At 44.6% G+C, this 19,555-nt stretch overlaps 1 protein-coding gene across 1 annotated transcript in view; it reads right to left on the bottom strand.

The window, feature by feature from the left end:
• Window positions 1–19,174, bottom strand: part of zanl (zonadhesin, like) — a 33,125-nt gene extending 13,951 nt beyond the window's left edge. The window contains exons 1-32 of the mRNA XM_036957793.1: window positions 19,041–19,174; window positions 16,538–16,563; window positions 15,437–15,583; window positions 14,590–14,855; window positions 14,173–14,257; window positions 13,889–14,044; window positions 13,461–13,631; window positions 13,084–13,181; window positions 12,706–12,784; window positions 11,834–12,562; window positions 11,330–11,520; window positions 10,584–10,713; window positions 9,764–10,008; window positions 9,162–9,310; window positions 8,792–8,920; window positions 8,514–8,652; window positions 8,183–8,324; window positions 7,588–7,787; window positions 7,255–7,393; window positions 6,946–7,062; window positions 6,443–6,567; window positions 5,709–5,854; window positions 4,918–5,061; window positions 4,589–4,696; window positions 3,719–3,888; window positions 3,011–3,213; window positions 2,496–2,637; window positions 1,932–2,179; window positions 1,469–1,646; window positions 1,084–1,192; window positions 740–834; window positions 100–276 (exon numbers count right to left, since the gene is read on the bottom strand). Of these exons, the coding sequence (XP_036813688.1) occupies window positions 100–276; window positions 740–834; window positions 1,084–1,192; window positions 1,469–1,646; window positions 1,932–2,179; window positions 2,496–2,637; window positions 3,011–3,213; window positions 3,719–3,888; window positions 4,589–4,696; window positions 4,918–5,061; window positions 5,709–5,854; window positions 6,443–6,567; window positions 6,946–7,062; window positions 7,255–7,393; window positions 7,588–7,787; window positions 8,183–8,324; window positions 8,514–8,652; window positions 8,792–8,920; window positions 9,162–9,310; window positions 9,764–10,008; window positions 10,584–10,713; window positions 11,330–11,520; window positions 11,834–12,562; window positions 12,706–12,784; window positions 13,084–13,181; window positions 13,461–13,631; window positions 13,889–14,044; window positions 14,173–14,257; window positions 14,590–14,855; window positions 15,437–15,583; window positions 16,538–16,563; window positions 19,041–19,144 (5,287 nt within the window). The 5' untranslated portion in view covers window positions 19,145–19,174. The remainder of the gene's footprint in view (window positions 1–99; window positions 277–739; window positions 835–1,083; window positions 1,193–1,468; window positions 1,647–1,931; window positions 2,180–2,495; window positions 2,638–3,010; window positions 3,214–3,718; window positions 3,889–4,588; window positions 4,697–4,917; window positions 5,062–5,708; window positions 5,855–6,442; window positions 6,568–6,945; window positions 7,063–7,254; window positions 7,394–7,587; window positions 7,788–8,182; window positions 8,325–8,513; window positions 8,653–8,791; window positions 8,921–9,161; window positions 9,311–9,763; window positions 10,009–10,583; window positions 10,714–11,329; window positions 11,521–11,833; window positions 12,563–12,705; window positions 12,785–13,083; window positions 13,182–13,460; window positions 13,632–13,888; window positions 14,045–14,172; window positions 14,258–14,589; window positions 14,856–15,436; window positions 15,584–16,537; window positions 16,564–19,040) is intronic.
• Between the last annotated feature and the right edge of the window lie 381 nt (window positions 19,175–19,555).

Genomic DNA, 19,555 nt, shown 5'->3' with positions numbered 1-19,555 from the left:
GACTACACACAGTCGGGAAGGTGTGTGTGTATGCGTTTGCGTGCATACCTGTGTTTCAATGTGCGTGCGTGTCTGCGCGCATGTCGGTATGTGACTTACGACAGAAGGTGTTATTCCTCCACACGATGGGTACTCCAGCCCAGGCACACAGGTCAGCGTAGCTCTCTATAGCCTGACACAGGGCCACCGTCTCCCCTCCCGTAGCACACTGGTCGTACACACAGTTCTCCTGGTAAATGTTGGGGGGAACCACCGCGTGGCACGGCTTGAATATACCTGAGAGAGAATGGATGGAGAAATGAATGGTGCTAAATAGCTGGGACAGTGAAGAATTATCAATAAATAGTTTTAACATTGTACAAATTATATGTAGTAACACAATCGACCAAAAAATGCTGTAAGACAACTGAGAGAATTGGACAAATGACCGATGAGTAATGGTCGTAGTAAGTTAGCTGACAATTCAGGCACAACTCTCTCACTTATCTCTAGAATCAATGATGTTTCGTTTAAATACAATCTCTTGCTCTACAGAAATGAGAAATGGCTTTAGTAAATGGAGACTGAAAGACACAGTACAAGTGGTATGTAATAACATGAATATAACACGTTTTGTGAAAGAGTGTACCTGGATTGAGCATGTCTATGATTTTCTGTCCGGTGTTAATGTCCGACAGCTGTAATTTGTGTTTCCATGCGTCTGTGTGATGTTTCTCTGTGTGCTGTGTGTGAGTCTCACCGTTGGGGTCCGTGATCATGCCACAGCTGGTGGGTTTCTCAGCTTCTGCCTCAACATTGGGATCGCACCCCTCCTCTCCTCCACCGTGGGTACAGCTGAAAGAAGAGAGAGGGAAGGAGGGATTGATGAAAGGAAGAAAGGAAGGGATGAATGTCAAAGACGTCCCTGTCGAGGATGGAAACTAAATCTCCTCGATGGAGTCAGACCTATAGGTCATAATTCATACAAAAACAATGGAATCTAGGCTAAATGTAACAGTTCTTCCTGACAGTGCTGGATAAATAAAAACATTGAAACTGAAACATGAATGTGTGTCGTGTGTTTCAGGTGTGTGTGTGACTCACTCGGGGCGGTCGTCAGGCACCTGCCAGCTCTCTCCCAGATCGTTTGTGTTGCCGGTTGGCTTACCGTCTGGCTTGATGTTGTCATCACCGGGTTGGCCGTTGAAGTTTCCTACAATAGAGGATAGATGGAACCAGTTACTACTGCCCACATCAACAGCTACTTTGCATACAAACTGTTAGCTGGGTTGGGGTAAAATTATATTTTAAAGCAGTCAAGTCAAGATATAAAATGATACTCAAAGTGGTGTTCAGACAAGACTACATAAAGACTACATAAATCTACTACCCACTACAAAGGGGATATGATAAAAGTGGGTGAAATAACTTACGAGGGCATTTTTTTTTACATGCCTTTTAATAACATGATTGATTGATTATCTCTTACCACAGAGTCCACAGAGCAGACCGTTGTAGGAGGAGGGCAGAGTGACGTCAGCGTGGTGGTTGCCATCGAACCTCACCCTCAGGCCAAAGGTCGTCTCCAAGACAACAAACTTCCCGCTCAGGTAGACCTTCACCCCACTGGTCAGAGTCACAGGAGGGGTCACCAGGGTTCCGTTGACCTGGAAGAGATGAGAGGAGGGTGTAACCCTTTTAAATTGGAGTTAACTTAGCAGATTGTACAGTACGTGGTTATCTACTGATAATGTACAGCATTTTCATTGGTATGCATTCTTGTTTTCGTATTCCATTTCAAGACATTTGCTCCCAGTTTGTTCCTACTTTGCCACCATAACGTCTAAAGTATATTTTTATTGACCACACTTGTGAGGCCTTATCTTGCCACTCTGCCAGCATAACTGAATAAACCAGGTCGTGCTGTAGCTTTACCTCCCCATGTTCCTCACCTGTATTTTGCGCCCTTTCCCCAGGACGACGGTGACCCCGTACACCTTAACCACGACGGCTTTGACGTACGACACCTTCTTGTTGCTGCCTCGGTGCTCGTTCTGGGCGTCAACGGTGAAGTGCGGCATCCCGGAGGTTTCGTTGCAGGGCTTGGTGAGGGTGTAGGAGCAGGAACCCATGAAGTTGTGCACCCTCTTATCGAAAGAGGTGTAGTGAGGGTCACCCTGGACCGTGCAGATCCCCGTTTCTGTGAGTAGAGGAGGGTAGAGTTTAGATTTGAGTTGATCATGTTTTGTTTTCATAGAAGTTTAAACTGATGTTTTGAGGGCGCACTGATAGCCCCATTTACAATATTTCTTATAAGAACATACACATTTCAAAAGCTACAACTGTACGAGACTGAGACCCCGCAATTGTATAGTGCTTGTCGCCCAAAGACGCTTTTCAATCTTACCCCCCAAAATAAAGGCCAAGTAAAATAAATGACACACACAAAAAAAAATTACATTGGCATCCGTACTCTCCCTCCTGTTTGTGCGTGTGTGTGTGTGTGTGTGTCGTACCCAGTGGGTAACATCCTAACTCTCCGTCCTGCAGGCCACAGCTCTCTGTCAGGGTACAGGTGGTGTTGTGACACTGTATCACCCCCCCGCCCAGACACACACACTTCTCCTTACAGCCCTCCAGGTACCAGTCATCACCCACCTGAAAAACACACACCATGTTCAGACTACAGTACCTGACTGCCGTGAATAGCCCAGGGAAATGTTAATTTAATTTGATTTATTAACCTTTATATTTTACAGGGAAGTCAACAGGTATCTTTTACAAAAAAAAGTCTAACTTGAAAAATACAAGATACAGCACATATAAACGTTGTGTACAGTTCAGTATCAAGTTTTGGGTATTTCTGAATGTGCACGTGTAGTGACATTTTGGATGTGCATATTTTATTTTATATTCGGATGATTTAGCAATGTATTGTATTCATACTGTATCCTAATGTACCCTTTACCAAACCTCGATGCTTTACAGTACACACCGAAATTGTCCAAGTGAAAGAGAGAATCGTACTCACAGGGTGGTAGTCTGCAGAGGAGTCAACACAGCCACAGTCTTTAACAGGGACACACTTGTCGTCACTGAGGATGAAGCCGGGGTTACACTCGCACCCCTCCACACACACATCTGAACAGCCAGGGGCGCCGCTGACACCCAGGCAGGTCTCGGGACAAGAGCTCACACACATGGAGTAGGAACTGTTAGGGGGACAGGGCAGGGCTATGGAGGGAGAGCAAAAAAAAAGGGGAAGGCAGAAACAGGGTTACAACATATTGTAACAAATCTGGGTTAAAGGGGCAGTCAGCGGTTGAAACAATAACAAAGCATGCTTCACATCAAATCAAACTTTATTTGTCACATGCGCCGAATACAACAGGCGTAGACCTTACTGTGAAATGCTCACTTACAAGCCCTTAACCAAAAATGCCGTTCAAGAAATGAAATGAATGTAGCAACTGCAGATTGCCCCTTTAAGCTTGCTGCAACATTAAAAGGAATAACTTTACTATTGACGGACAACAATATTTTCTCCGTAACTGTGTTAATGTGTGACTTTGAAGTGGCAGCCTGAGATATGGACTTTCGCTTCTTCTTTCAACTTTTGCTCAAGCTGACACATAATTGTGACCTGCCAACTGTTTTCAAACCAAATTTTGGTCCAATCTTCGAGGGCCTGACAGAGTGTGTCTATATATATATATATATATTTATATATGAGACTCACGGCAGAAGTCTGGCTTTCTCCAGGGGTGAACCGTGGCCCCTGCACCCAGGCAGGCGTCAGTGTAGGCCTGGAGCTGGTCACACAGCATCTGCTGTTGGCCCACGAAGCGACACATGTCATACACACAGCTCTGGAAGAACGGAGTGGGGTCCACCAACGCAATGCACTCTCTGATGGGGGAGAGGAGGAGGGTGAGAGAGAGAGGGGGGTGAATTTAATGTGTGAGGAAGAGGGGGGGGGGTTAAGTATTAGAGAAAGAAAGAAAGAAAGAATGAAAGAACGAACGAAAGAAAGAAAGAAAGAAAGAAAGAACGAAAGAACGAACGAAAGAAAGAAAGAAAGAAAGTAAGAAAGAAAGAACGAAAGAACGAAAGAAAGAACGAAATGGGAGGGTGAAAGGAAGAAAGAGAGAGAGAGAAGTAAAGACAAACACACAAATCCATAAACCACTTTGTTTGTTTTGAACACATGGAGGGAGTTAAGTGTTATGACCTGAATCATGTCAGGGCATGTGAACTATAGTAGGCTTGTATGTATAAGACAATCTTAGATATTCTTAGCAGTGTGGAATGTAAAGGAGTAAGATTGCCAGCCCAACATGTGTTTACCATGCTATCTGGATTAAAGTCGTGGATTATTCTAAACAGATATTACAATAGACTAGAGATCCATGTTTGTAAGCACCAGGGGTCGTAGCATGTGAGTTTGGAGGTATCCATGTACTTATGGATTAGTGTATGTTTTCACGTGTGTGCATGGTGTGTTAAACGGGGCGTTTATGTCTAAATGATACATATGGTATGGATCACGCACAGCAGGGATATGTTGTTGGTTCTGCATGTCAAGTATCCATGTGACTCCGTTGCTCACCTGAAAGGTCCTTTGGTATCGGTTAATATCCCACAGTTCTCTGGTTTGGACACTTCTGCCTCCAGTGATGGATCACAGACAGGGTCTGGGTTGGTGTCGGGTTTGCATCTATGGAAACACACACAATTAGTAAACACTTTAAAATAGGAAATGTAATACCAATACAGTGCACAATACAGTTATTACTCCTAATAAGTGCATATAGGATAAAGTGCACACTAAACTACTTCCTAAAGCGTGTACCTACATTATACATTACTGGGCAGAAATATTCCTGACTTCATTAGTCAGTATTCCCAAGAGAAAATTCCCACATAATTCCCACTCACGTGGCATCCTCATCGTCCTCAGTCTTCCAGCTGTTTCCAAAGTCCTTGGAGCTGGTGACCTGGGATCCATCTGGCTTGGTGAAGTCGTTGCTAGGGATACCATCATAGTCGCCGCACAGACCACACATCCGTTCAGAGTAGGAGCTGACGGATAGACCAAGACACACGACATTTCACAAACATGTCGCTACACTCGCAATAATCTGCTAGCCATGTGCAAGTGACCAATAAAATGCGATTTGATTTGAACACAGTAGATTAGTTCAAAGGTCAAGATACAAAGATATACAACCAGTGGATTAATATAGAGATCCTACTAAAAATATCAAAATACAGGACACAATAGATTTGACACCGATATAGACAACAACCAATAGATTATTACGACTACCAGATTATTACCAAAAGATCACAACAGATACCAAGATACCAAACCTCTGGATTACCACAAAGATATCAAGACACAAAACAATGGATTACTCGAGATCCTACAACAGAACTCATGGAGAGAGAATGACAAAAAAAAGGTTTTAGTTGATTTTAGTTGATCCAATGGATTGATACTGAGTTGAAACTCCTCTAAAGGTTGAAAGATGTGGAATGTTTGGAACAGAAATGGTTCTAAATGATGAATAAATGTTGATCAATTATCTGTATGAATATTGATAAAGTACAACAAAGGCATTGCCCGTACGTACGTAGACACCTAATTTAAGAATAGGGTGTAATTTGAGCCTTAAGAGGGAAAAGGAAGTTGCTAGAGATCTACTTCCTGTGTCCGTAGTACACACCTGGGCACTGAGATCTGGGCGTAGTGGTTTCCGTCCCAGCGCACCTTGAGGCCGAACGGTGTCTGCAGGGTGATGTACTGGCCCGCTAGCGATAGAGAGATTAGTGGAGAGGGGTAGTGAGGGAGGGACACGCGCTTTCCGTTCACCTGTGGAGGCAGAAAGAGAGATTCATTCTAGGAAAGTCTCCGCTGATCCGGAGAAAAATAGACAAAAAAGGAGGAAAAAGCAGTCCGAGAGAAGAGGAGGGCGCAATTGATGGACAGATTTGAAGGATTACTGGTAAAATAGACGATGAATGAGATAAAAGATTAAAAAAAGAGACAAAGACAGAGAGAAAGAGAAAGACGGACAAAATGTGTATTGAAAAGGGAAAGAAAGGCTTTGGGTGTATCGCCGTTGTGCAATTTCACTAATTGATTAAGGGAGACATGGAGTTTGAAAGACAGAGATAATTGAGTGACACCACCACATCTGCGATGTGGAATGTGAATGATAAAAAAAAAAACAATGTTTATGGGAAAGTGTTATTACATGTTAATAACTGTGTTAGTGTCACAGGTCTATGTTCATTACTGTTTAATAGCAAGTCTATTTCTTCCTTCGGACAAGTTTGCTTCTGCTTTGCTCTTGCTCTTTGGGGCCTAGGCCTCGTTATTTCAAAAGCACTGTGACACCGTCTGATGTAAAACGGGCGTTTATAAATTTGACTGATTGATTGATGGATCAACAAGTACCAGAGCCCTCCTGCTCTTCATCAGTGTGACGGTGATTCCGTCGACAGTCACGTAGAGCTTCTTCAGGTACGACACTCCAGCCAGACCACGCTCCTCGTTCTTACCCTCCACGGAGAACTGTGGACCTGAGAACACAGCAGAACATAGTTAGAACCCAGAGTTCAAAACCCCCGGAACCTAGAACCCAGAGTTAGAACTACAGAATCTGGAACCCAGCGTTAGAACTACGTAATCTAGAACTGATATGACAGAGCTAGAACTACAAACCTAGAACCCAGAGTTAGAATTATAGAATCTAGAACCCAGTGTTAGAACTACATAATCTAGAACTGTTAAGACAGAGCTAGAACTACAGAACCTAGAACCCAGTGTTAGAACTACATAATCTAGAACTGATATGACAGAGCTAGAACTACAGAACCTAGAACCCAGTGTTAGAACTACATAATCTAGAACTGATAAGACAGAGCTAGAACTACAGAACATCATCCTCATGTAATTACCAGTGTTGTTCTTGCAGGCCCTAGCCAGGGTGTAGGTGCAGGTTCCCATGAAGCTGTAGAACTTATCATCAAATGTGTTGTAGTGGGGGTCCCCAGAGATCACACAGTCCTGAGAACCTGGGGTAAATGGAGCCGAGGGAGATATCATGAGATATAAACGCCTGCTTCCAGACCTCTTTGTGTTGTCTTGCCAACTCATATGGTCGTAGCCTGGTCACCTACCCTGACTTCCAAGACGTCAGACATCAAGACACCCTTTTGAGTGTGTGTTTGTGTGCGTGTTCAGACCGTTTATGTAAAGGGACTTACCTGTAGGGTAGCAGTCCAGCTCTCCTCCCTGTACCTTACACTCGTGCAGGGGAGGGCAGTCAGAGGGCTTGCAGGTGACGAAGGAGGCGTCACAGAAACACTTCAGCTTACAGTTCTCCATGTACCACTCATCACCAGGCTGGAGGGACGAGGAAGGGGGGGGGTTATGTTCTTCCCGAAGTGGGTTAGAATCTTAGCAAGTTTACTATGCTCTGGCAGTCCTGGGTTCGAGGCCTGCGAGGGCCGTTGCACTTTCACCGTCCAGTATAATATGTTTGAAAAACCTCCAACTCAGACAATGGCATTGATAACATGACACACACACCCTCTTACCTCATAGTACTCTCCGTTAGTGTGTTTGCAGCCGCAGGAGCTCTCTTTGACACACTTCCCGGCGCTGAGGATGTACCCAGGGTTGCACACACACCCCTCTGAGCAGGGTCCGTCACACCCCGTGGGGGGCTTGGCGGCACAGGTGGGCTGGCATGGGGCGGCACATGGTATGTAGTGACTGTTGGGGGGGCATTTCAGAGCTGAGAGAAGGAGGGAGGAGACATTAGGAGGCCGGTCTTTAAAACATGACTGTCTCTCGGGAACGACTTTGTTGATTTTAAAGAACAGAACTGTCGGAGTGTATTGTTTGGTCTTTGATGTGTTAATAACAGTGTCTTCGGCGAGTGAACGAATCATTATTATCATATTGATCATCTTAAAACATGAATATCCTCCTCATCCTCCTTATCATCGTGTAGGGTTGGGGCCCATTCCATTTCAATTTCAGTCAATTCGGGAAGTTCACTCAAAATTCTAATTCCAAATCTCTTCAAATGCTTTTCAATGAGGAAACAATCTGGAATTGAAATGTGCTTAACTTTCTAAATTGACTGGAATTTAAATGGAATTGACTCCAGCCGTCATCTCTACTCACGGCAGAAGGTGCTGTTCCTCCAAGGTCCAATGGTGACTCCTCGGTCCTGACACTCATTTACGTACGACTCAATGGCTTCACACAGGATGGGCTTGGCACCATCCAGCTCACACAGGTCAAACAGACAGTCCTTGAAGAAACTCTGAGACACACACAGAAACATACACACATGGCAGACAAAGCTCGAGGACTTTAGTTAGAGTACTGCAGTCTTGCGTTGCCACACTGCCCGTTTCTTAGTTTCCCACATAGCTAGATATCCCGGGAATTACATACTGTATCTTTATCTAGAGGGCAGATTCATAATGATACAAGTAAGGTAATTACTCACATTGGGGTTGACCTTGGGGTGACAGACAGCAAAAGGTCCGTTCTTGTCCAGTAGCATCCCGCAGTATCCTGAGCTCTCGTACCTGTCCTGCTCGTCATCAGTACAGCCAGGTATGGTGATATTGGGCTGCTTGTTACAACTGGAGGGCGAGACAGAGTGAATCAGCCGTGTGTGTGTGTGCGCATGCGTGTGTGCTTGTGTGCATGTGCACAGGTGCATGTCTTTCTGTGTGTGAGTGCCTGCCTGCGCCCGCATGTCTAACTGGTGGCGTGACTCACTTAGGATCGGTGAGCCAGCTGTGTCCAAAGTCATTGGGGTCGGGGGTCAGAGAACCATCAGGTTTCCTGAAGTCATCGTTGGGGTTTCCGTTGTAGTCTCCACACAGTCCACACAGCTTGTCCTTATAGCTGAATACAGAGGAGCAAACAAGTTTATGAGCTAATCGCTTTCTCAAGCATTTTAATCACAGCAGAATTATATCATAAACATATCACAACGTGAGAGGCTTATATTTGTTTTCTTTTGAAATGTTACTTTTATAGTTATTTTTTAGGGCATATCATATTGGGGTCCCCAAATCTGTAGGAGGGGAACCTATATGCCTAAACCCCATATTTGGTCTCTGCAGGTGAAGCAGTTTTGACTCACTCCTTGATGACTTTGATATCCATGAAGTGGTTTCCGTCGTATCGTACCGTCACACCAAAGTCCGTGGCTACGGTGTAGTGTTTACCAGACATCAGCACAGACACTCCTGTAGCTGGGGTCAGAGGGATGTTCACGTTGGTACCGTTCAACTACACGGAGGAGAGGGGGAAAACACAGAAATGGGTTAGTGATTGATGGGCATTCCTTTTTTTTTATTCTTATTATTTGGCTTCCTCTTTATGTGCTGTTCTGTGTCTATGTTTTTTATGTATTGAATGCTGCGCAGGAATGGCGCTCCGGTCACTAAGACTTATTGAATTGAAAGGCAAACTTTTCTTTACTGTGTCTGTTACTTTATATTGAAGGCTAAAGGCCAGGGTAAAACATAATATGTGCTTTTCATACTGTGTCGTCACTTTATATTGGTGCTAATTAGTCTGAGCATATACAGGGCTTCGCATTTTATAAATCATCTTTTCTATTGCTATAATATGTGTAAAAAAAAAGTTTCAAATGTCATCCATCCGTCCCATCATACCCCTCATCTCCCACTCTCTGCCCCCCCCCCCCCCTCCCCATCTCTCAATCCATCTTTCTCTCACCTGCACGGTGCCTCCCTTGAGCACGGAGATCTTCACCCCGCGCACGTACACGTGCACAGCCTTCAGGTAGGAGATGGTTGGTAGGTTATAGCGGTTCTCGTTGTCGGCGCGCACCTCGTAGTGTGTCACTGAGGTGTCGTTACAAGGTTCGGACATCAGGTAGCTGCAGTTCCCCATGAAGTTGTACTTCTTCTTGTCGAAGGTGGTGTAGTGAGGATCACCGGACGCTATACAGGTAGAAGTGCCTGGAGGGAACAATTCATGAATCGAGTAATCAATCAATCGATGAATCAGATAGCTGGGAATCAATAGCAGTCAATATAAATGTGTGTCTAATGTGTCTAGACTGTGGGGCGAATATTAAGCAGGTGGATAAGATTGGTAATATCATACTACTGATTGATAGAGGTGCCTGTGGGGGACTAGTGATATAAAGTTGTAAGCGGAATTAGTAATTGGCTGGTGGACAGTTCGGTTGTGTTTACACAGGCAGCCCAACATTTCTATGCAAACTTTCTAAGTGTCGACCCCCCCCCCAAAAAAAATCACTGGACAAATTAATGGAAACATAGCTAGAGTTCAAATGTCTTCCTTGATGCGTTGGGCTAGAGTTGTCAGCCGGTGATGCCTGACATAACGGTAATAGGGTTTGTACTGAGCCATAAATGCACATAATACATGCTCTTTTGTTGCATAGCTAGGAATCAAACAAGGCACAATACCCGAGGGTTTCCCAACGATTCCTCCTCCTTATCACTATTATCGATTCTAAGAACATGTCAAGGTCTCTACAAGTTGTGGCAACTCAACTCAACTGCACCTTTGGGATAGCATGCCCCGTTGCGGCACTCCTCCGCGGGAGAGCAGGCGTTGTCCACACAGTCCAGAGTGTAGTTGCCGGCGCAACGACACAGTTTGGAGCAGCCGTCACCAAAGACGATCTCTCCTGGCTACAACAACAGGGATGGGGAGAGAGGTGGATTATTAACCTGTCGTTTGACAATAAGCATGGTTTATTTGTGAATGGTTTCGTGTGTTTTCCTTGCGTCGTTGGTGCTTTTTAATGTATATTTGTGACGTGCTGACTTGAGCCATATCAATTTCCATGTCAGTGGACATTCTGCAAATAAAAGTATCGTGGTGTTTCAAATATCGCATCGCATATTGCATCGTATACTGTATCGTAAATAGTGTCGTATATCACAGTGTTTCCCAACTTGAACGTCATGGACCACATACTAACTATTACAGATTGTCTCATACTATCGGGGCGGCAGCATAGCCTAGTGGTTAGAGCGTTAGACTATTAACCAAAAAGGTTGCAAGATCAAATCCCCAAGGTACAAATCTGTCATTCTGCCCCCTGAACAAGGCAGTTAACCCACTGTTCATAGACTGTCATTGAAAATAAGAATTTGTTATTAACTGACTTGCCTAGTAAAGGTTAAAAAAAAATACCTCATTGTTGTTATCCCCAGACAATAATATCATATTTATATACTATTGTGTTAAATCATATCGAACATTTTTAACCACAGACAAAAAAAATCCCAGATGGTCTCGTACCTCATAGTAGACACCTCCCTCCAGACAACCACACGTTTCGATGGGGACGCAGCGACTGCCTCTGAACACGAAGCCTGGTTTACAGAAACACGCGCTGATACAGGAGCCAGTGCAGTTAGTAGAGGGTTCCTTACAGCTGGGGATGCAGGCTGGGCCACACTCTATGTACTCAGCATTGGGAGGGCACTTCACTATGGGGGGAGAAGAGGGAGGGGATGATTTGGGGGGAGGGCAAAAGAGAGAGGGAGAGGAAAGGGGGATGGGGGCAAAGGAGATAGGGAGAGGATGAGGAAAAGGAGGGTCAATGGAGAGGAGGAATAAGTGAGAGAGTGGGGAAGGGTGGAAGAGAGGGATGGGGAGAGGAAGAAGAGGTAGAGTGTTGTGGGATGGAAGGGAGACAAGTGGTTAACATTAGGACTGTATTAATTGTTTTGTGCGAATACAGAAAGTGGTGTTTGATTCTGATTGTGATAATGAAATCATCTGATTGGCTGTTAATCTCACCTGGTGGTTTGGTGGTTGTAGGTTTTGGTGTTGATGGCCCAGGAGTTGAAGGTTTTGGTGTTGATGGCCCAGGTGTCGTTGGTCCTGGAGTTGAAGGTTTTGGTGTTGATGGTCCAGGAGTTGAAGGTTTTGGTGTTGATGGCCCAGGAGTAGTTGGTCCTGGAGTTGAAGGCTTTGGTGTTGATGGCCCAGGAGTAGTTGGTCCTGGAGTTGAAGGTTTTGGCGTAGTTGGCCCAGGAGTTGAGGGTTTTGGTGTTGATGGCCCAGGAGTTGAGGGTTTAGGTGTAGTTGGTCCAGGAGTTGAAGGTTTTGGTGTTGATGGTCCAGGAGTTGAAGGTTTTGGTGTTGATGGCCCAGGAGTAGTTGGTCCTGGAGTTGAAGGCTTTGGTGTTGATGGCCCAGGAGTAGTTGTTCCTGGAGTTGAAGGTTTTGGCGTAGTTGGCCCAGGAGTTGAGGGTTTTGGTGTTGATGGCCAAGGAGTTGAGGGTTTAGGTGTAGTTGGTCCAGGAGTTGAGGGTTTTGGTGTTGATGGCCCAGGAGTTGAGGGTTTAGGTGTAGTTGGGCCAGGAGTTGAGGGTTTTGGTGATGATGGCCCAGGTGTAGTTGGTCCTGGAGTTGAAGGTTTTGGTGTAGTTGGCCCAAGAGTAGTTGGTCCAGGAGTTGAGGGTTTAGGTGTAGTTGGTCCAGGAGTTGAGGGTTTTGGTGTAGTTGGGCTGGGAGTTGGTGGAGCTGAAATAACCAAGGAAAACATATGATATACAAAACAATAATTTCAGAAGAACAAAATAAACTCGAGGCTGGCAGTTTTCAAAGATCATAAGACATCAATAGATTTTATACTGTATTATCTCAGATCATAGATTATTCCTTACCTGTGCAGGCTGTGATGCATACTGCGTCTATAGCGATGTCTGTCTCAGGGGTCTCACCGTAAACACCAACAATCACAAACTGATACACAAACACAAGGGACATATTTATCACAACCGTAACCATAGGCTGCGACCGAAACACTCTTCATCAAACGAACGTTCAAAGAAAAGGAAAAAAGTTAAGGTTCTTTCAATTAGCTCTTTACTCTTCACAAAATACAACCACATTTGTGCTTCTAGGAGGAAGGGTTGAAAACCAGATTCAAGATCAACATGCCTTTGAAAGCAAAGTCTTTTTGGTCTCTCCCCCCAGTTCTAAAGTTATTTTGGACCCCAGGAAGACTAGCGGTCTTCAAGCTGCCACCCTACTAGGTTTACCTGCATGTCACCTGAGCCAAGGTAGCGTATGTCTGCAGGCTTCCAGCTCTGGCCCTGGTTCCCTGTCAATGAGAAGATGGGGGCTCCAAGGTTTCCTCCTGGGGGGGGGGGGGGGTGAAGAGGTGGTCAGAGTTTATGGAGAAAGGTAGAGAGAGAGAGCTAGAGACTGAAACATGTGGTGGTGATCAACAGATTTGTCACCTTGTCAGCTCGGGGATTCAGTTTGGTTTCGGTTACTGGTCCAACAATCTTGACTGCTAGGCTACTTGCCACCTGACTTTGGTCTTCCAACATGGTGCCTGGTGTGGTTGCTAGGTGATATGTGACAACTGCAAGCCTTCTATTATCTTGCCCTCAGTAGGCTTGTTGGGTCTTACCTGCGGTCACAGCGTGCACTTGGAGCTTCATTGCGGTGGCAGTTCCCCACATGTAGTAATGGAAGGTGAGGTCCAGACAGCCAGAGGAGCCGGTGGAGGTGATGGGACTCCACAGCTCTGCTTCCTCTCCAGGGACAGCATATTCTGAGTCCATAAGCAGATAGCTGCCGACTATGGAGAAAGAAGACCAGGACAGACATTAGACACAGAAATCTAATAGTGATGACATGATTTGACAAGCATTTTCACACTGTCATATCGACCCAAACAGTACTGGGCTGGCTCGTATATTTTATTTTCGTATGGTCTTTTCCAGTACCATTCCAACAACTATGGTGGATGTGTAACCAGGCCAGTCCAGTAGCCTACAGCTCGTCTCTGCTCTCCTCGGCTAAGTAGTGTGAAAATGATACAATACTGATACTCACAGCCTGGTTTGGAGAAATCATCGTCAGGACCAGTCCCAGGGGTCTCAGTCCCTCCAATGAATTGCTCCCAGCCGAAGAGTTCAGGATTTGTAGGTGATTTGGCATCCCACCCACACAGCTCATCAAAGGTGTCAAAGTCGCAACCAGTAAGACAGGCTGTGGAAATACATGGGATTGATCAAAAGAGACGTCTAGACAAACAGAGAGAGAGAGGGGGGTATAAAAGGTGAAGAGAGCGAGGGAAAGAGAGAAAGAACGGAGATACATAGTAAAGAGGTATGTACCGGGACAAGCTCCCTCACTAATGACAATATTATCCAGCGCTGAGTCACACGAATCGCTGAGCCCTCGCTGTGCCTCAAACACGATCTGTAAACCGAGAGTTCATATGTTAATGTAGAGTTAATATGGAGAATTGTGACCTGACTAATCTGAACACACACACACCAGTGTTTTAGCAACAACTTTAGGTGAAACTTGTTGAAAGCGGACACATATAAACATTAGTGTCTCGGCAACTACTTTCCCTAAACCTTATTAAAACAAAAAGGTTTGTTGTTGCAGTTTTTGAACTATGCTCTTGGTCCATAAGATCAATCAAGCTCAGATAAAGTATTTAAAATTATTTAAAATAGTATTTGAACCCAGGTCTGAACCAGCGACACACACACACACACACACGCACACACACACTCTCTCACATTTAGGCTCTGTCCTGCTGGTTTGGCCACAGTAATGGAAGCTCCAAGCCAGGAGGGGCTCTGGATCCCTGTCTTCTCCCAGACGTTGTCCTCTGAGCTGGGCCGCTTGGCCAGCACGCGCAGGTGGTTCTGGTTGTCTGAGCCGTACATGTAATAGCGGAACTGGACACAGATCTGGGCTGAGGGCGAGGTGAGAGCTGGGCTGAGGAGACGAGCCTTCTGCCCATTGGCCACGTTGTCACACTCATGGTAGATGTAGAAACCATCTAAAAGAGAAAGAACCCAGATACATAGTAAAGAGGTACGTACCGGGACAAGCTCCCTCACTAATAAGGATATTATCCAGAGAGAGGGAAAAGAGAGAAAAACAGAGAAACAGAAAGAGAGAGAGAGAAAAACAGAGAAACAGAAAGAGAGAGAGAGAGAAACAGAGAAACATAGAAAGAAACGGTGATGGAGAATAGGGGGTTGGAGACGAAGGAGAAGCGTTGAACTACACTGTGGCAGCGTCTGAAAAGGCACCCTATTCCTTATATAGTCTACTATTTTGGACCAGAGCCAAGGGGTGCCATTTTGGACAAAGCCTTATGTGTCTTCTCAGGACACACACACGTCTCGATAGTGACAACAAAGACAACCGAAACTGACTGGCATCCAGGCTACCATGACTCGCAGCATGACTCGTGGAACATGGCATTCTCTTGTATCTTGGTTGGGCAATATGAGATATAACTACATGTAGGTAAATCTCAAAGGAGCTCCTTTTTTCCCCATTACGTGGATAGAAGAGGGAACTAATCATTGAATAATGTTTCAGGTGGGCGTTTTAAGGTCAAACACTACTCACTGCCGTCAGGGTAGTCCCCGGGGGGTCCTGTTCCAGGTGTAGGGGTGGCGCCTTTATGTCTTGTCCAATCACTGTTATCCGCGCCGTCCTGCTGGAACTGACAGAACGGCGTACTTTCCTGGTTAAAGTCACAGGAGGTCAGGATGGCTGTGACAGAGAGAGACGGGAGGAGAGATGACGAGAGAGGGGCGGGAAAGAGGGAGAGTTAGCGAGGCTCTGAAAGTTCTTCTCTCTATAGCAAACAAATCTCTCTGACATCACCAAACATTTAAATAACAGGAAATACTTGATCTCAACTGGCATCACTGAATGCCAGTTACTGTGAAGAATTTGTGCCCGTTTAAATTACCAATAAGGCAAATATCATGGATCAGTTGGCTGATCAAAGCAAGTAGTCATGGCTAAATAGCATTATACCATATTGGCCGTCGCGTGTTGTCCTCACTGCTACAAAGTCAAGGTGGCATTGCGCAACAAGTTGGCAACAGAACACTGACTACCGTATCAACAGTAATGCATTTGGAATCTGCGTTATGAAAACATTATGGAACACTCAGGCCCTAAATGAATCACTATATGGCACCCTCCTGCGCTGTCTTATAGGAAGTGTGTGTGCTTGTGTGTGTGCTCTGTGTGTGTGCTTGTGTGTGCACGCATGTTTAGTGATGTGTAAGCAGGTTGCATTGTATAGGGGAGGGGATGTATAGGTATACGAAGATAAGAGTAAAAGGAGGAAAGTCCATCACGTTCCCAACAACCCCAAATGGCACCCTTTCCCCTATGTCGTGCACTACTTTTGACAAGAGTCCATGGTCCACTTTTATAGGGAATAGGGTGCCATTTGGGACTCACGTGGCTGGATAGTACTGACTGAGCCTCTTGTCTTGAATTCTATCATCTGCCCTAGAATAGACCCACAGCGGCGGGGTGCACACCTTTGTTCTAGCCCGACACTAAATCACTGGACTCAACTAATCATTTAATAATCAAGCTCTTGATAGGTTGAATCAGGTGGGTCCCTGCTACTACTGCCACCTCATTAGTTAGGCAGAATGTGAGCAAGATTAAAACAAATGTGTACTTTTTATATGACAAACTTACCAGCATCTCTCACTGTTCTTTCATAGCTGTGTAAAAGAAACACAAATGTAAATGAAAACAGGAAATGAAAATGAATAGGTGAATAGCAGTGTTGGGGAAGGTACTCTGAAAATGTAGTTGACCAAGCTACCAATTAATTCACACTGGAATTACATTTATCATAGTGGTTCAGGAGTAACATTAAAACAGAATAATATGCTGCGCCCACATCAGACAACAATCCTGAAAACACAAACTCAACGTGCTGAACTAACTAAATGAAATCAATGAGAGAATAGTCACTAAAATAGCAGTGCAGATGGCGTTCTGAGTTACAGTTCATATAAGGAAAATCAGTCAATTGAAATAAATTGACTTAGCCCTAATCTATGGATTTCACATGACTGGGCACACTACAGACAGAAGTTGGCTGATCGGCTGTAACGACTTCAGACACTTGTGGGGGTCGGAGAGCAAACGCCATCTTGTACACGAGAGTCTCATCTTTCCATAGAGGGGTCAGAATAGTCTGTAGGCCAAACCGTTCCGGATGCTACAGAGGAGTTAGTGAGAAGACCGATCTTCGGGATGTCTCATGGTCTGACAAACACGCTCTAGCTCTGCCACCTTTCACTGCAGATGCGAGAGTGCGACATCGGCGGATGCATCAATGGAAAAAAAACATATTTCTAGCTTAAACTGACTGATTTTGATAGGGATTTTTGTATTATGGTAATTAGATTCGCAGGGCCGCGGAAATCGACTCGAACCCCTTTACTTATAATGGTTTGGGACACCTGGGACCATCACATGACAAAAACCTTCAGGGGACCATGACACAACATTCCAAGGATGCCCTAAAAACATCCTAGGGGACATCCCCGGGACAAACCGGGAACTAGACAAAATCTCCATGGGACCATGACACAGCGTCCAAAGAACTTCCTAAAAACATCCTAGGGGACATCCCCGGGACGGGGAACTAGACTAAACCTCCAGGGGCAAACGTCATCCTAAGGGGGCTTATAAAAATGTCCCCTAAAGAACATTCCATTGGGACCATCACGCAACATCCTGAGGACTAGTAAAATGAAAGTCCTGAGAACGTCCTAAACCGGTTATAACATGGTCCTCAGTGACGTCCTGGGAACGTACAGGGAACAAGACAAAGGTCCCCCCGTGAACATTCACTTGGGACCATCACATTCTTAGAACATTCTCAGAGGCTTAGACAGTTAAAAAAAAGTAGTGTGTAGTTCCAGTAGTTAGCTGCACCACTAGATGGCAAAAAAGTAATTCACTGCTGAAAACACTACCAAGATTTGAATTTAGTTCAATTACCACCAAGCTACCACAAAATGCAACTCAATTACTAGCTGAACTAAATGTAGTTCACTACTCCCCAACACTGGTGAATAGTGAGTTTCAGATGACATTTTTTACATTTACATTTTGGTCATCTAGCAGACACTTTTATCCAGAGCGACTTACAGTCAGCGCATTAGTGCAATCTAATCCACAGTTAGATGAATCATGAACAGAAAAGTTACAGAACATGATCTATCCTTATTCGATGTCAAGAATAAGAAATCATCGTATAAAATACACCCGCAGAGGTTATCTTCTATACTGTACAAGTAGAGTACAATTATTTAAAAGCATCAATGCATCAGAAAACAAGTGGCTGTTTTAAAATCATTCAGAATAACTTGAGAGGAAACAAGCCATTCACAGAACCTCATGAGACACTAGCGACCAATTATTCAACCATCCAAAGTCACCGCTGTTTAAACCGGTTCCACCAGAACAGACATGGGGCGGCAGGGTTAGTGGTTAGAGCGTTGGACTAGTAACCGGAAGGTTGCAAGTTCAAACCCCTGAGCTGACAAGGTGCAAATCTGCCGTTCTGCCCCTGAATAGGCAGTTAAAACCACTAGGCCGTCATTGAAAATAAGAATGTGTTCTAAACTGACTTGCCTAGTTAAATCGATAAATAAAAGATTGTCGAGTACAGTCATAGCCATGTATTTAGAGAGCTGGGCCAACTTCTGCATATTGTTCTAAATCTAGACATTTAGTTACATAGCGTTATTGAAATACACTGAGCGTACAACACATTAAGACAACCTTCCTAATATCGAGTTACTGTTTTGTACACTCTGTGTATTTCCTATGTAATGTTTTAATGGGACCCTAACATGGCTGTCATAGAACGCTGTACCGTCATGTAAATGCATCATAAAACCTCAACAGCCAAACTCTCTAAATACTTGGCTCTGGGTACACACTATATGTTCCTCAATGATGTCTTCACAATAAGCATCAAGTTCTACAAATCATCCAACTAAATTAAAATCCTTCAAAAACGTTGCTGGTAAAGAATACTTATCAGTAAAAAACTGATAAGGTATAATAATGACAAAATCAATTTAACATTGAACCACTTCATTCAAATGATGCAATTAGACATCCACCACCATAGCACTTGGATCAATATCAAAATCTCAGCCGATCTGTCACTCACCCTTCTTCTGTGCTAGCCACTGTGCGGTACCCACATATCAACAGCAGTACACCAATGATCTTTAATGTACCCATGGCTAACATCAGAGTTAACAGGCTGACCATTCAGTTAGCAGGGAGTGAGGCCGATCTGACGGATCGGGGGACTTTTATACATCTACAGGTGGAATGGAGTAGTTAAAAAAAAAAGAGGGGAGGAGGGAGGTGAAGAGAGGTAGAGAAGCAGGAGGTGAAGAAGGGAGTGGAGTGTATTGGAAATTCTATGACTCTGTAACCTGTATACAGGTGGGAGGAAAGTAAAGAGAGAGGGAGTTAAAGAGAGGTGGGAGGGTAAGGGAGTGGGGTGTATTAGAAATCACGAGCCTATGTCTCATGCTGTTTATTATCTTGCTTTGCACATTACAAAACCACTGTCCCAATGAGTGAATTAGTTACAATGAGTGATATGGCATGGGTGTGTTCGACTTGTGTGCTTCATCTGAAGACAGTATACAGTTAGAATGGGGAGGGATGCCC

This window comes from Oncorhynchus mykiss, chromosome 21 (assembly GCF_013265735.2).
Source record: "Oncorhynchus mykiss isolate Arlee chromosome 21, USDA_OmykA_1.1, whole genome shotgun sequence".
NCBI classification, from domain to species: Eukaryota; Metazoa; Chordata; class Actinopteri; order Salmoniformes; family Salmonidae; genus Oncorhynchus; species Oncorhynchus mykiss.
This window is presented reverse-complemented; position numbering and strand designations above follow the sequence as displayed.